At 42.8% G+C, this 17,350-nt stretch overlaps 1 protein-coding gene across 11 annotated transcripts in view; it reads left to right on the forward strand.

Annotated features, from left to right (window-relative positions):
- TIAM1 (TIAM Rac1 associated GEF 1) overlaps positions 1-17,350 on the forward strand; it is a 358,647-nt gene that overhangs the window by 236,016 nt on the left and 105,281 nt on the right. For all 11 annotated transcript variants that reach the window (XM_087418160.1, XM_087418167.1, XM_087418157.1 and 8 more), the window contains 2 exons: positions 6,827-7,274; positions 12,950-13,122. In XM_087418160.1, coding sequence (XP_087274286.1) covers positions 6,827-7,274; positions 12,950-13,122 — 621 coding nt within the window. The remainder of the gene's footprint in view (positions 1-6,826; positions 7,275-12,949; positions 13,123-17,350) is intronic.

A 17,350-nucleotide genomic window follows, 5' to 3' on the forward strand; every position in this document is an offset into this window, starting at 1 on the left:
ATTCTCTTGTGATATGCTGTTTTGGTTGGAGTATAGGAGGAAAATCTGGCCTCGCACAGGTAGTGGGAAAAGGAGAGTGTCAGGGACCCCCTGAAATTATCTAAGGTCCCCTGGTCTACACTTTGAGAGCTGCTCATTTATGCTAATATAGGTTGGGGAAGTTCAGGCCTTTGAAAATCACATTCTTAGTTTAGTACATGAGGAGAGGAAAGTCTGTGTCCCGTGACACAGATTGTGTCACAACAATGTGTAATCACTGCTTCCTTAGGATAACTGAGGAGGAAGAAGGGCTGGAATCGGAGCTTAGAGCCCTCCCAGCCAGCCTGCTATGAAGGCCTGAGGGGGTCTCCACAGAGCCCAGGGCAGAACTTAGGAAACACCCAATAGGCTTTTCACTTTGTCATTTGGACTCATTTTCCTTTGGACCCACCGTTGACAGGACTCTCTAGTTTGGGCCATGAAACAGCCCAATGCCTTTCTTACTTTCTCTACTTTTAAAAAAATTAAAGAGAAAAATCTTGAGTGAACTCCGGTTGTATCCATACAAGACACGATAAAGCTGGATAGCTTGAAGATTGGAAAGTTAAGCTTGACAGTTAGGACCAATTTGTCACCTCAGCTATAGCTGAGCGTGAGCTGAACCTGGAAATGACTAAACCTTTAAATCAAACTAAAATGTGTTCCACGAGAAACTGTTTTCCTTGTTTCAAGATTATTGGAAAATGAACAGCAGTTAATTCATTCAACAATGTTTTTTTTTTTTGCAGCACCTACCCCATGCCAGGCGCTATTCTTGGCTCTTGGGATGCGTCAATGAGAAAAGATCCCTGAGCTCATGGAGCTAGTTGGGGTGAGATGGGGGATGCACACAGAAAACAGTTAGCATAATAAGTAATGGCATGCTATGGAAAAAAGATAGAGCAAGGTGGGGAAGACCAGGTCATGGGAGATGTGCATGGCAATTTCAGATCAGGTGGTCAGGTCGGCCCCCTGGAGAGGCAGACTTGAGTAGGAACTTGAAGGGGAGGGGGGAGTTGGCCGTTGATTTGTAAAGTGGGAGTGTGCGGTGCGTGTTCTAGGAAGAGTAAAGAGGCCAACCCGGGTGCAGCAGAGTTGGGGTAGGGGAAAGGAGATGCTGCAGAGAAGTTGACATGGCGATTGGAGGAAGGAAAGAGAAGGCTTCCAGTTGTGGAAAGGAGGGATGTGAGCTGAGCCTTGAAGAATAAGTATTCCTGGAAGCAAGAAAGGTTGGGAGCATGCACTGGAATGAGTTCTTCTGTTTCATTGGTTATTAGGTACATCCAAAGCTCAAATGCTAATGCTGGACATTTGTGGAGGGCCTTGAATGACAGTCTGAGGACCCCTCCACATTGCTCCTGGGAGACTTACTCAGCAATGGTGTGCATGATGGATTGATGGAAGGAAGATAGAAGAGAGAGCTTGTTGCTTGGAGAGGAAAAGGGACTGGGTGATATATCATGAGGTAGTGAGGAGGAGAAGAGAGGACTGACTACAAGGTTTGTGGCACCTACATAGGAAAACAGATGAAAGGAGAGAAGATGATTCATTAACTTAGACACAAAACCCTCTTCAACCTGGAGTTAACCTGAAGCAACTTGGAAGCATTTGCCAACTTACTTCTGAGTCCCTTTGTGGCAACAGTAAGAACTTCGGTTCCAGTGCTTGTAATTGAGGGAAATTTTGAGTCACTCCCATTGGGAATCATTTCCTCACCCCACTGAAATTCAGTGAACTCTCCTCCTCTATATTTAGCTTCCCTACACAGGTGTATTAAAGCTAAGCTGGATTCTTCAGGGAAGTTAAACAAAGTGACTAAGAAAAGAGTTTCAAATTGCATTCGACTTATGACTACCAGTGGCCCACTGATCTTACTGGTCCTTGAATTTTCCCAAGGCCCTTAACCTTTGTGGCTAATTACCTTTTCAAAATTGTGTTCACCCATCATGAACACAGAAAACCTGTCCCCCAGAGTATTTGTAAGTCCCCCATGGGAACAACTTGAGTTTTGCCATAATGTGTCATTAGCCCACATTCATGCTATGTGACCCTCCAGTCTTCAAGGCAGTGAAAACCGGCTTTGAATTTGCCTCTTGCCTCCTCCATCCTAGTACCTGAGCTCATTCAAGCACTTGTAGCCCAGCAAAAATGACTAAGAAAACTGTTGTCTAGCAGCTGTTGAATGTTTTGCACAGCTGGCCACTTGTGCATCCAATAGGGGAGTGCATGCATTCATTTTGGGAAACTGCCAATGGAATGGAAACTGGTGAGTGCTCTAAAAATCTGGCTTGAGAGGATTTGTCCTGGGAGGGCAGAACTGAAGAGCCTCCATACCCCATGAATGTTGTTTATAATCGGAAGCCTCTTCAGTGGAGTGTTTCTAATATGGAGAGTTTATTTTGAGCTGTTTTCAGGAAATCTCGGACAAGATCGTGCACCATATTGGGAGTTATTTCTCTGTCTAGCTAGGGTCTTACTATTTCCCTTGATCTCCTCTGACTTTGGATTAAAATTCAATATTTGGTTAAATATTCTAGGACCAATCAGTTGGTAAGACATCGAAGTAGATAAGAAGGAACATACCTTGTATTTGCTACAGAGATCACCGACACTCCCATGGGACTCTGCCCTGGGGTCAGTCTTCTGTATTCCTTGCTGCTGGGAAGAGTGGGGAGGTTCTCAGGGGCTTCTGAGTGTGGGGAGAATGGGGTTTCTCAGGTATAAAGTGTCCTTGAGACTGAAGTGGGAGGAGGAAGATGACCACCGGGAATGTTGGCATCACAGTGGAGCTGCCTTTCTTCTCAGCTGTTGGAAACCACATGAGAGTGATATGCATCTTGACGTCTGAGAATGATGGGCATTTGGGATATATCCTCCCAGACAGAGCGGTGGCTGGTGTCTTTCAACGTGTGAACCTAGAGCCCCTACATCAGAGTATCTGGCTTTGGTCTGTACTGGAGATTTGGAGATCTATAAATTTGTATTTATTGCGTGGCGCTTAGCATCTGGATAGTACAACTGTACCATAGATGATTCTTTCCCATGCTAAAGTTGGAGATGGCTGCTGTATGGGATGTGGAGCCCTTGTTGACCATTCAGGTGTTGAGTAGTGCCTCTGGCTGGGTAGTCTGATTTCCCACGATGCTAGAGCACGGGTATCTGGGTGTTTGGGACATCCCAAGCTTCATGACTAAATAGGGGCTGGGTCTGGGCAGCCAGCATCTGTTTCCCAACAGGCTGCGTCACATATCAGTGGGGGGATGAGTACCACCGAGCCTGTTGGACCACTTGTGGAGACAAGGTGGAGTTGGCCTCCATCACAGGTTGAGAGCATTCCCCAGCAGTGACACTGGGTTGTGTGCTCCAAAAGTATGCAGGCTCAGCTGGGGCCAGCGGGCCTCTTACCTGGAGCAATCACTTCTTTGCTCAGTTTAGTGGTTGTCCCAGAGTTGAATATACACAGCCTGCACCATTGCAAGGTTCCAGCATCAGTTGGTATGAGCAGATGTTCAGGTCTGACAAAGAAGTGAGTATCTATGGAGGGCTTAACTCTTAGTTTCAATGGAGGCCTCAGGGCATTTTGTAAAGGGGTGAATGGCTTGTGGGAATGTAGTAGACTGTTGAGACATGCTCTTGAGGGTTTGCTTATCAGGTATCTGCTTCTGTTTCTATCTTCTTTTATCTCCTCCTTCCCCTACCCACCACTTTCAGCTTTGAGCTCTTGGCCAGGCAAGTCAAGGCAAATAGATGAACAGTCACTCAGCTTTTGCTGGGAAAACCTAGAAGGCACAATGTTGGCAAACAAAGGGGAAGGCATGGAGTTGACTATTTAGACAGAATTAGGTCAGGGGCTACCTGCAGCTGAGCGATGGGGCCACCATATAATAGTGGAAAAGGTAGTTGGAAGCATGGATTCCAACCTCCAATCTGCCACCAGCCAGGCATGTGACTTTCTGAGCCACAGCATCCTCATCCATTAATCAAGGGGATGGCTTTGCAGGGTTCCTTCCTGTTCTAGAGCTCTCCTTTGTTCTGAAGTCTTTCTCTTATGGACTAGTGAGGTTACCTGTGTAGCTTATCTTTCTGTCTTACAGAGAAGCATCTCATCTCTTTGCATTTTAGAGGATAGTTCATAGCTGATTCCTTCAGTTCTTCCAGAGAAGGAGACGAAAGATATGAAAATGAATCCAGAAGTTTGACAAATTCACAAACTCATCTCCCACTAGTCATGGTTATTTTGAATAATCAGTGATGGTCAAATTTATTTATTGTCTTATATCAAAAGGGAAGCATATGCTAAATGTCCCTGCCAGGGAGAAATGTGGGTTGATAACAGTGTTTTCCTGTTTGTATAGAGGATTTTTACCCACTGGATCTGGGTCCTTCGTGACCATCTATGGTAGGCAATAGGCAAGACAGCAGATAGTAAAATAAAAGGACCATCAGTCACAGGAGTCTCCATCTGAGCTGTATCCACGGTTTCTTTGTCCCCCTTAAGTACCTCTAAATCCAAGCTGTTTAAACTCCATTGGAAATGTAGTTGGTCCTTAGAAGCTTTCTCTTTTTTTTTTTTTTAAAGAGACAAGTACCTGACTTCTATTTATTTATTTATTTATTTTTCCCCCCAAAGCCCCAGTAGATAGTTGTACGTCATAGCTGCACACTTTCCTAGTTGCTGTATGTGGGACTCGGCCTCAGCATGGCCAGAGAAGCGGTGCGTCGGTGCGCGCCCGGGATCCGAACCTGGGCCGCCAGCAGCGGAGCGCGCACTTAACCGCTAAGCCACGGGGCCGGCCCCCTTAGAAGCTTTCTTAACTACTTCCTGCTATTATCTTCCCCGCTTCCCTCCTTGCTTTTTTTTCATTTCTTTTTTTAGCACAGTTTTAGATAGTATAGAAGATTCACTTATATTGCACACCCAGTTGAGCTCCTGGGTGAGGTAGTATTTGCCAGGTTTCTGTAAAGTTACTCTTTTTCCACTCTTTGCATGTTCTTTTTGGTTTTTTTTGAAGTTGTACAATGTGATGATTTAATATATGTATACATTGTGAAATGATTACCACAATCAAGTTAACACATGCCTCACCTCATATAATTACCTTTTTGTGTGTGTGTGTGGTGAGAACACAAGAGTTCCTCTCTTAGCAGATTTCAAGTATACAATACAGTATTGTTAACTATAGACACCATGCTGGACATTAGAGTCTCAGAACTTATTAATCATATCATGAAAGTCTGTACCCTTTGACCAACATCTCCCCATTTCCCCCAGCCGTCAGCCTCTGGCCTCCACTATTCTACTCTAGTTCTATGAGTTGGACATTTTTAGATTCCACATATAGGTGAATCATACAGTATTTGTCTTTCTGTGTCTCCTCTTGCTCGTTTTCACATCTGGCTCTGCCCATCTTTTCGTTGCTCACTTAGTATTTGTTCATGATGACCATGAACTTGGAGGGCCCTAAGTTAGAGATGACTAAGTGAGATGCTTAGAGATACAGGCACAGCACCTGTCCTGGCCTTGTGCAAGACAATTAGTTTGTGGCTTGGTTCATTCTGCCCCATTGCCTCTCAGCAAAGATTTGAGCCCAAAGCATCCATTTTTATGGCAATTTTTATCCTGTTAGTTTTTACATTTTCGAACCATCATTAGCTATTTATGAGACTCAAGTCTCAAAAAATGGCTAAACCCCCAAACCATATATTACTTTGCCATCTCTTCTATGTCAGACTCAAGTTCCCATTGTCTTCCTTTGAGAAAAATCAGTCTAATTTCTTATCCGTAAGACTTTTGAGCTGTCCTGTCCAATACTGCTGTCATTATCCTCCCTTGATTGCTACCATTATTTAATTATTGTTTATGGAAATGCCTGTAGCACTTTAGAGCAATTAAGATTCTCATTTAACAACAGACCTGTCTGTGTCCTGGAAATGTTCAGCTTGAGAGCAGGGGCAGGACTTTGGAAGTTCCAAATGTTTTCAAACTGGGAATTGATACCCCCAGCATCTTGGCAGTTGCCCCAAGCTGTCACTTGGCCCAGGGGCAGCGAGTAGCTTGCTTCGGGCTCCCAGCATCCCGGCTTTGAAAGGGCAAGGTAATTGGAGAGCCTGCCTTGGAGCTGTGGGCCCCACGGACGTATTGAGCTCAATGCGGAGTGAGAGGCTGCTGGTTTTCAAGAAGCGAAGCTGATTAGAGCATGAGGACTCTTGCCTGCTCCTGGGATATGGGTCCTTGCTGGGTGAGTGGGTGAGGCAGTGCACTAGTTATCTTTTCAGTGACCACGTTATACAATAGTCTCCTAACCAGGCCCTTTATTTAAAAAAAAAACACATAGGTGTCAGCTGTAAAGACCTGATTATCTGTTGTAACCCCCACCTCTGGAACAACTAGCTCAACAGCCTGCAGAATTTCCCTGAGTTCCAGGCAGGCGGATGAGGGTGAGAGCGCTGAGCTCTCCCAGCATGGTGGTGGGGAAATCTCTGTAGCTGGTTTGCCAATTAGTTAATTACCTAAGTCAGATAAATGATAAGTTCTTTGAAGAGTTCTTTGTTTCTTTGATATTTCCTGAACATTCTGAAGTGTTTGAAATCCTACTGGGGCAGCTTAATGGTTTTCCTGAGCCGCTCTGCGGGCACGTGGCGTTTGCGTGGGTCCTGGGGTTGAGGAATAATTGGTCCGGGAGGCTGGGAGCAGCGATGCTCTGTGCGTCTCCTGCAGCTACACAGCCACCGGCTGGACCCACAGGAGCTCCTGGGCTCCTTCTCTGCGTGATGTATGTCTTCTTTTTTCTCCCTTTCGGCTCCCAAGGATGTTAACGCAGGTGAGGGCAGTGAGTTTGCGGACAGTGGGATCGAAGGGGCGACCACTGACACGGACCTCCTGTCCAGGCGATCCAATGCCACCAACTCCAGCTACTCGCCCCCCACCGGCCGCGCCTTTGTGGGCAGCGACAGCGGCAGCAGCTCCACCGGGGATGCCGCCCGCCAAGGTGTGTACGAGAATTTCCGACGGGAGCTGGAGATGAGCACCACCAACAGCGAGAGCCTCGAGGAGGCCGGCTCGGCGCACAGCGACGAGCAGAGCAGCGGCACCCTGAGCTCCCCCGGACAGTCGGACATCCTGCTCACGGCCGCGCAGGGCACGGTGCGCAAGGCAGGCGCCCTGGCCGTCAAGAACTTCCTGGTGCATAAGAAGAACAAGAAGGTGGAGTCCGCCACCCGGAGGAAGTGGAAGCACTATTGGGTGTCCTTGAAAGGTAAGAGAGACCACGCCCTTCCTCCATCTCTGGATACACCCTGCGCTCTATGGTGCACCTAGGCAAATGATGGGTTTTAATCATATCGAATTTTTATTTTATACTAATTAAAATTTATTTCTTTTATTATTTTTTCTTTTATTAACACATTTTTAAGTATGCATTACAGTATTGTTGACTATAGGCACACTGTGTACAGAAGATCTCTAGAACCTGTCTTGCTTAGCTGAAACTATATGTCCCTTGATTAGTAACTTCCCATTTCCCCCTCCCCACCAAAATTGTTTTCTCTTCTTTACTTTTTTCACAGTTAAGCTGGAGGAGCTTCTCATGTCTAGTTTCCTCACATTTACAGCTGGTTCTGATGACAGTTTCGAAGGATGAGCTCCAAAAATTTTTTTGGGAATCATTCAAAAAAAATGTGCCTCCCAAAGTGACTGTTTTGGAGGGAAAGTCACTAGTTTGAATCCTATAAAATTGCCATTTTTGGGGGAAAAAAAACAATAGAATGTCGCTAATTTCAATAGGGTTTAAAAATGTCTGAGCCATAATATGTTTGTGAAAAAGTCAGTTACTGTTTTACAGTCACACTTTGTATATTTGAGTGTGTAGATATATACATGCATGTATCTATCGCTGGATTTTCTTTTCATTAATAAGCATCATACTTTTATATGTTGCTATTCATTGTCATTTTACATACATTTTTGAAGTATGTGCGTATATTCTCGCACGTCTGCATGTGCCTTGATAGTGTAGAAATTGTAACACATTTGTGAGCTCTGTGTCTTAGAGAGAAAAACACTTCTCAAGCCTACTTTGACTTTTTGTCACAAGCTAGATCTGAAGCAGGGTTAGGGTATGGCAGAACCGGTTAGGTAGTTAACCAGCGTGAGGGATGGGCGCAGGAGGAAGAAGTCTGGGCTTTCCAGGTGTATTGCAGCCCTTTGATACTGGCTTTCATCAACTGGTTGATGTGCGAACATCCAATTCTAGAGGCGCGGAACAGCCTGGAGCTCTGCGCAGTGATGGCATGCCAACTCCCGAGCGACAAGCAGGTTTGGGTGGGCCCCATTACTAGTGGTGCCAGCTGTTGCTTCAATGCCTGGTGAAACAGGAAAAGGGTATATGTTAATTGGAACATGTGTTTTGCTGCATGTCACAGAGACCTACAATGACAATGCCTTAAGCAAGAGAGAACTTTATTTCCCTCCCACCTACCAAAGGTAGACCATCTAAGGTTGGTGTGGTGACTCCTTCCTCTGAATTCACCCAGGAGCCCAGGCTCCTTCTGTCTTATTGCTCAACTATTCCTAGAACATTATCTTAGTCTGTATGGTCAAGATAGCTCACCAGCAGGTGCACATGCCAGAGGAAAAAATGGGGAATAGAGGGCATATCCCTCTGCACTGAGGGTACTACCTGGAAGTTGCCTGCATCACTTCTGCTTCCATCCTGTTGGCCAGAAATGAGTCATACCTAGCTGCAAGGAAGGCAGAATGGCTGCTTTACTCCTGGGTGGCCTTGGGCCCAGCTGAGCACTGGGTGTTCTATGACTGTGGAAGAACGGGGGGATGCACACTGGGGAGCCACCATCTGTCCCACAGAGGGCTCTCTTCCCTTGTCAGGTAGTGCAGGGCAGCTTCCCCTACTGCCACGTGGCCTATGTGTCTACTGTTGCTATCTTTTTAAGATGGGATGCTGTCTTTCTCTTCACATCCAGTTTTTAGACTTGTTGGGTTATTACATCTCATTGCTCCACTTCCAAGAATGTCTTAGAAAGAGTCTAGTTTTTTCTCGCATCCTTTTCGCATTCTGAAAGTCTGCCTTAGTGGTTCTAAAGTTTGAACAAAAGGCAGGATTCTGGCAATCAGTATTTTCTGTGGAAAACTGCATGAAATATTGATATTAAGCTTTAAATTTTATTTTCTATGCTAAATCAAATACCATATTATAGTATATATATAAAGTATATAGTAAATTTTGAACACAGATATGAAATAAGAACATTTTGTTTGAGAAAATTCTATGAATTTACGCACACACATGCACTTTGATTTTTGTTTCCATTGTAAATTGAGAAAAGGCTATTACTTGAAATAGTGGTTCTGCTTGTGAAACACAGATCTTCATCCTGTGGGAGCATTTTGGAGAATGGCTGCTATTGTTTCTCATATGTGAACAGCCTTGGTTTAGTTTGGAGGTGCTACAGGGTCATGTCTGAGGGGGGTCTGGATCATGCCAGCTGCTCTGCTGTGGGGGGTAGGATGAGATGAGATGAAGGGAGAAAGACCCCTTCTTCTACCTCCTGTTCCTCCCCCAAATGTATACACCACTGGCCACTGCAGCCTCTGTTCCCTTTATCAGCCTGTCTTATCATTCATTTTATTAGTTAGTGCTAAGTTTTTAACAACATGGTCAGAAGACCACCAGCATCACAGTCACCTGAGGTACTTTCTGAATTGTACCCATACCTGCCGAATCTCAACGTTCGGAGGTGGTGCCCATATTAGTTTGCTAGGGCTGCTCTGACGAAGTACCACAACTGGGTGGATTAAACAAAAGAAATTTATTTTCTCACGCTCCTGGAGCCTAGAAGTCTGAGATCAAGGTTGTCAGCAGATTTGGTTTCTCCTGAGGCCTCTCTCTTGGTCTTGTAGATGGCTGTCTTCCTCCAGGATCTTCACGTGGTCTCCCCTCTGTACTTACGTTCAAATTCCCACTTCCTATAAGGACATCAGTCATATTGGATTAGGGCCCACCTATATGACCTCACTTTACCTTAATTACCTCTTTAAAGACCCTGTCTCCAAATACAGACACAGTCTGAGGTCCTGGGTTAGGAATTTTGGGGGACATAATTCAGCCCATGTCAGGCCCTGAATCTGTGGGTTAAACAAGCTTCCCAGGTGATTCTTATACCAAATTTGAGAACAGCAGTGTTAGTGGCATAGAATAAAAATAATTAGATGTTTTTTCACTTGGGACATGGAAGAAGGGGTTATTTTGTTTCTGCCATTCCCTTAGAGAATAAATGATACAAGAAGTCAGAATGTATGTAGGCGTTCAGGAGCACAGCTCACGAGCCTGTTAGAGGAGGGAGCCTTCACATTCTTGGTGACCCAGATCTGAGTGACACAATCTGTCAGGATCCAGGCCCAGAACGCAGAGCCACTGAGTCCTCTTCTTAATCCTTACGGGCTCCAATTATATATTGACATACTCAAGACCTGTCCTTGCCACTCAGAGGCAGGACTGGCTGCTGACTTTTTCTTAGCAACCCTTGGATATTGAGAATTAAAAAGCAGAGCACCTGGGAACTGCAGGGTAGAGGTTTCTCCAAAGACTCTTTCACTTTCAACAGAATAATTAATTTAAAAAAAATTTCATTTTGAATTAGTCTCTGGAGTGTCTCCATTGACAGCAGAAGAGCATACAGATTACGTTCAATTGAAGGTGAAGGTAAACGGACCATTATCAGGGAGTGTATGGTTCCCAGATTTGCTTTTTCATGTTAGTCTTAAAATTGGAACAAATAGGTAATTGAGTAAAAACTGATTTTAACCACCTGCTGTCATGGGTGATTGTAAACCAAGGTTGAAAAATTATAAAAACAGCAGTTTGGGATGACTGTAAAATGTTGAATGTGTGCACATACCAGGATTTATGATTGTCCCCTATTCATTATCCAGAGGCTTCATTCCCTATTCTCAGCTATGGTAAAGTTGTATTGCTCTTTTTCTGTTAAGAATCTATTCATCATTAGTGTAGCATTAGCCCTAAAGATTATTTAGAGCCGGGTTTCTCGTCAGGGGCACTATTGACATATTCTGGATAATTCTTTGTCATAGGGGCTATCCTGGACACTGTAGGATGTTTAGCAGCATCTCTGTCCACTACCCACTAGATGCCAGTAGCACCTCCCCGCTTCTCCCACCCCCAAGTTGTGACAATCAAAAGTGTCTCCAGACTTTGCCAAATGTACCCTGGGGGGCAAAATTGCCCCACCTCGAGGACCTCTGATTTGGAGGAAAATAGCCTCCCCTTTCCATTTTTTAAATTCTGTTTATATCTGAATCTATGCTAGCTAAACACACGGAAATAGGAGGTGCAGATGATTCTGCAATGTGATGTATGTGTTCCTGAAAAAACCTGAGATCTTCAAAATAACAGAGATTATGTGAAAAATAGGGTTGGGGTAGACTACTCAGTAGGTATGGAATTAAATTATATATATGCAACTTTTTAACCCCAAAACTCAAAAAAAAAAAAAGCCTACTAAAAATACTCACATAGTTAACATCTTAATTTCTAACAATCAATTCCACAGAAAACGTAGGACGACTTCTTTTAAAAAAAAAAAAGTGACTATAACTTGAATGAGTAGAAGGAAGAATTGAAACTCCTGAATTATGGAGACAAGGACAACAATTATAAAATCATAAAGGTCAGAAGCACTGTGCAATAGGACTTGTAAGCAAAGCTTTTGGTTAAACTATGCCAAGGGAAAATTGTGAAATGAGTGTGCATTGCGTACCAGTATGCTGCATTCATCTGTGTGTGGAGATGTTGCATTCAGCAGCTGTTACATGCAAATATGAAATGTTATGGGCTAGGAAAAATTGCCTTTGAACTAATGGGACTTTCCATTGATTCCCATCATTCTACGTTATTAACCACATATAAGCAAATTTGCTTTATGGAAATTCGTACTGTAGCTGTGAATAGATTGTACTTTCAAGGGCTTTGCAATCCATATTAAGTGTGGCCTTTGCTTGTGATAAGATGTTGAAAACAGACTGAGTTGGCTTATGTTGAAGTTAAGAGAGTCGTAAAGTTGGGCCCAGGCTTATCCTGTAATTGGTTTCGATTAGTTGAGAGTAAGTGTTCAGGTAGTAATTACTATTAAAGTGAGCCTCATGTTTAGGCGATGATGGAGGGTATCTGTTGAAGCCGCCTGGCCACAAATCTCTGAAAGGTTTCTATTGCTACTGTCTCATTAGTTGCACAGTACAATTAAGTGTGGAACAGGCCTCTGGCTTCCCATAGGCCTTCATACGTGTGCCATGCATTTCCTCTTTCAGTAGGAACAAAGACATGGTTTATTTCTAGAAAAACATTTTATGGAAAAGAGCTGAGGCTAAAAAATCTATCATTTCTTTTCTTATCCTTAAAGCACCTAAAGCCAGTGTTATAATTGTTTTCTCCAAGGGCATAGTCAAGAAGCCCAGTGAATTGATTTCCTGGTTGCATATCATGTGAGACCTATTGGGAAGGGGCTCCAATAGGACAGTTGTCACAGTGCTAGTTGTGGTTCTGGCCTGTGGAACCGTATTTCCAGCCACCACTGGCCAAAGGAACTGCAAGACCCCCACCTGCCTGTGAAGATACCTCTACGGGAACATTCTAAAACAGAAATGAAGAGTCTTAAAGAAAGGCATGCATGAAAGAGCCCCGTATGCGTTGAGAAGCTGTGATTTAAGGATCTTTGCCTTTTTCTAAGCCCATCCAAGATTTCAGTACAAGCATGGCCTTCTTCTCTTTACTCCCTAGATTTTCACACACTTTAATTTCCAGCCCTGTCCTGGTGACAAGGCACAACCACAGTTTGCACTACAGACGTTTTGTGGCACGGGCACTGAAGACTCATGCAGACCCCTCTTCTTTTTCCTCAGGGTGCACGCTCTTTTTCTATGAGAGCGATGGCAGGTCTGGAATAGACCACAACAGCATCCCCAAGCATGCTGTCTGGGTGGAGAACAGCATTGTGCAGGCTGTGCCTGAGCACCCCAAGAAGGACTTCGTCTTCTGCCTCAGCAATTCCCTGGGCGATGCCTTCCTCTTTCAGGTTTGTTGAGTACTCCCTTTGTATGGCATTTCAGACCTCTGAACCAGACTCTTTCCCCTCCTTCTTATGTACCCCACCCTGTTTTCCTTTTAGTGTTGGGTTTTATCTTTTGCTCACTGTAGAAACAAAAATGGTGAATGACAAAATAACCGTCTATATTGAATTCAGAAATGAGAGAACTCACCCAGAGGGTTCCAGTGTGAAATCCAAGAAAGAGTATGAGTTGAATTTGAGAGCTTGCTCTGTTTGCCATGGGTTGAAGGATTTTTCAGTGTAGTCTCAATACCATTTGTGTAGAGCTTTAGAAAGGGATCATGAATATATCTTAATTTAGACATGATTTGAGCTGTCAAAATTTTTTATCATAATACGTTCTCTTCTAATATTACTTATAAAGTAAAATAATGAGATCTCAGAAATGACTTGCTAAACCTAAACTATTTCTCTTCTTCACCTTCTCAGAATCATTTATCCAACGTTCTTGAGGTTTGACTGTTAATTGTATTACAAAATGCTAACGTCCTCATCACTTCAGGGTTAACATTTGCTTTTATAGGGAATCCTTTGAGTTTGGTCAGTTGTGATATACACTATCAGAACTTTTTGGGATGTCAGGAAGGCTTTCTTCATTTATTCCAGTAATGCATGAATTCCTCAAACCTTTATTCCATGTGCTATGCACAGTGCTATTGAGAATACCAAGAATATTTTGACAAAATTCCTACCCTTAAAGTGTTCACATATAATATGGGACACAGACACAAGGATAGATCTTTATAGTGTGGTAAAGGGTGACAGTGAATATTAGAGGAAGAATAGGGATGAATTGGGTGAAATGGACCGTTAGAATATTCCGTGCAGAAGAGAGAGCTGGAACAAAGGCATGGAAGAGAGTAATAGGTTATTTCACCAAGTTTCTGGGTTTGGCCCCTAAAGTTATTTCCATTTGGGCAATTAAAGTAAGAAATATCAAGTGTTAATTTTGTTTGTGAACAGACAAAAAGCATCTGTTTTTTTCTTTCTTTAAATTTATGATGTAAAACACACATAAAGAAGAGTACACAAAACATGAATGTATTGTTCAATGAACTCTCACAAAGTAAATGTATAAACACCACAGTCAAGAAACAGAACCTTCTAGCACCTAACAAGCCACTCCCCACCCACATACACACATGCAGCCTACTAGATGAATAGAGTGATCATGTATTTTTTCATCCAAGCCAGGACACTTCTGTTTATCTGGGAATGTCTTCATTTCTCCTTCATTTTTGAAGGATAGTTTTGCTGGATATAGAATTATTGATTGACAGTCTTATTTCAGTGCTTTGAAGATATCATTGCACTGCCATCTGGCCTCCATGGATTCTGATGAAAAATCAGCTGTTAATCTTGTGAGGAATCTTATGAGGATCCCTTGTATGGATGAGTTGCTTCCCTCTTGCTGCTTTGGGGATTTTGTCTTTGTCTTTAAACAGTTTGATTATGATATGTCTAAGTATTAATTTTTTTCAGTTTGTTCTACCTGGAATTCATTGAGCTTCTTGGGTATATAGATGCATGTGTGTTTAAATCACATTTGGAAAGTTTTCAGATATTATTTCTTAAAATAGTCTTCCTGCCCATTTCTCTCTCTCTTTTCCCTAGGACTCCCATTATGTTTATGTTAGTATGCTTGCTGGTATCCCACACATATCTGAGACTCTGTTCATCTTTCCTCATTCTTTTTTTGTTCTGTTCCTTGGACTGGATAATGTCAATTGACTTACTTCAAGTTCACTGATTCTTCTTTTTTCTTTGCCAGTTCAAGTCTGCTGTTGAGCCCCTTTGGTGAATTTTTCACTTCATTTATTCTACATTTCAACTCCAGAATTTGTATTTCGTTCTTTAAATTATTTTTTTAATTGTTCTATTGATATTCTCTACTTGGTGACGTATCGTTGTCATATTTTACTTCTTTAGACATGATTTCCTTTAGTTCTTTGAATATATTCAAAATAGTTGATTTAATGTCTTAGTCCAGTAGTCCAGCATTTGGACTTCCTCAGGGACAGTTTCTGTTGTTGGCTTCTATTCCTCTGTATGTGTCATACTTTGTATGTCTCATACTTTTTTGGTTGAAAACTTCATTTTAAATAATATTATGTGATGACTCTTAAAATCAGATCCTGCCACCCTCACCCCCAGGGTTTGTTGTCGTTGTTGTTATTGGTGCTTATTTGCTTAGTGACTTTCCTGAAATCTGTAAAATCTTTATTCTTTGTCATGTGTGGCCACTGAAGTCTCTGCTCAGTTAGTTTAGTGGTCAGCTAATAATTGGAGAGATTTCCTCACATGCCTGAAAGCAGTTAGTCTCCCAGTCTTTCCCAAGGACCTCTGTGAGTTGGTCTTCAGTGCTGAGGCAGCTAGTCAACAACTCCGCCTTAGGCTTCACCTCTGATTGCACAGAGCCTCAAGGTCAGCCAGAGGGGTGAATGTGGGGCCTTCTCAGAATTTTCTTGCACAGTCCTATATAAGATGTGACCTTCTAGATTCCCAGGACTATGGCTATCTTGTGAATATCTTGTTCCCCAGCTTTGCTTCAAGTTTCCTAGTCAGCCTCTTTTTTTCTCCAGCTGTTCTCACTACCTCAGGCAGATGCAATATTAAACAGTTGTTACTGATTGTTTTTCACAACTCCCCCTGCCCCCACCCCAGAGTAAAAGCTATTTGCATGAGTGAGTTCTGAGTCAGGTCAAATAGGAACAAGCCCTGTGAATGGAAGTTTCCTGTAAAGTGCCGAACAGGTCAAATAATGACAGTTCTCTGAGAATGGTGTTTGGGGAAGCTCTAAACCCATTCTGCCCCTTCAGTGGTGGCTAGACTGCTGGTTTTCACATGATTATGGAGATAGAGAGATGAGGATGAGAATAGAGCAAACTAAGTGCCCCCAAACTTGATATTCTTACTGACATTCAGCCAGTTTTTTTTTTTTTCCCCAATAAGTGCACTGCAGATTGTTGCAAGATCTAATTAATTTTCAGAGTTCTGAAAAAGTTGATTTTGGCAGTTTCTGCCAGTGTTCTTTTTGCTTTTAGAGAGGAGCAGCTTTTTTTTTTAATTTTATTTATTTATTTTTTCCCCCAAAACCCCAGTAGATAGTTGTATGTCATAGATGCACATCCCTCCAGTTGCTGTACGTGGGACGTGGTCTCAGCATGGCCGGAGAAGCGGTGTGTCGGTGCGTGCCCGGATCTGAACCCCGGGCCGCCAGCAGCGGAGCGCGCGCACTCAACTGCTAAGCCGCGGGGCCGGCCCTAGAGAGGAGCAGCTTTTTGAGGTCCTTACTTTCCCCTTGCCAGTGGACTCACCAGGATACTTTAGAGACTAGACAATTTTGAGAGTTATAGTATCACTATTAACAATTATGCCAGGATAATAGCTGTTAGCTGCAACAACCCCTAACTGGGACAGCTGGCAAGCTTTCCATAGGTACATTTGGGTTGATCCCAGTTTTGGGGGATCATGAGCAGTGTTGCTGTGAGTACTCTGTACCTGTGTTCAGGATGTTTTTGTCCACATTCCTATTGGTATATTCCTATGACTAGCATTGCTGCATCAGGGGATATATGCACATACTCAGGTTTACTAGATACTGCCAAACAGTCTCCAAATCGTTGAAGTAATAATGCTCTCATCAGCAGCTTAGGAGAGTTCTAGTTGTTTCTCATCCTTGCTCACACTTGATATTGTCAGATCTTTTTTTTTTTTTAAATCTTTTTAAAGCTATTAGTGTAAAGTTGAGCACATTTTCTTGGGTTTAATATTGCCATTTCAATATCATCTTTTGGAAAGTGCTTATTCAGTCTGCTGCCTGTTTTTTCATTGGGTTGTCACTCTCTTCTTAATGATTCATGGCAGTTCTGTATGTATTTAGTATATCATCACTTTGTTGATTATATGTGTTGCAAATATCTTTTTCCATTCTGTGGCTTGCTTTTTACTCTCTTAAAGGTATCCTTTGTTATACCGAGGCTTTTTAATTTTAATGTAGTGTCATTTCTCAAGTCTTCCTTAAAGGCAAGTGCTTTGTATATCCTATTTAAAAAACTACATGCTCTGAGTCACGAAAATATTCTTCTATATGGCTTATAAACCATTGATTTTCTGTATCTGGCATAGCTTTTTATTAATTAATTGGATATCTTGCAAATGAGGAAATGTTTACCTACTCTAACAACAACATTAT

The sequence above is a fragment of the Ceratotherium simum genome, chromosome 27 (genome assembly GCF_057802395.1).
Source record: "Ceratotherium simum simum isolate JZ-2026a chromosome 27, ASM5780239v1, whole genome shotgun sequence".
Lineage (NCBI taxonomy): Eukaryota > Metazoa > Chordata > Mammalia > Perissodactyla > Rhinocerotidae > Ceratotherium > Ceratotherium simum.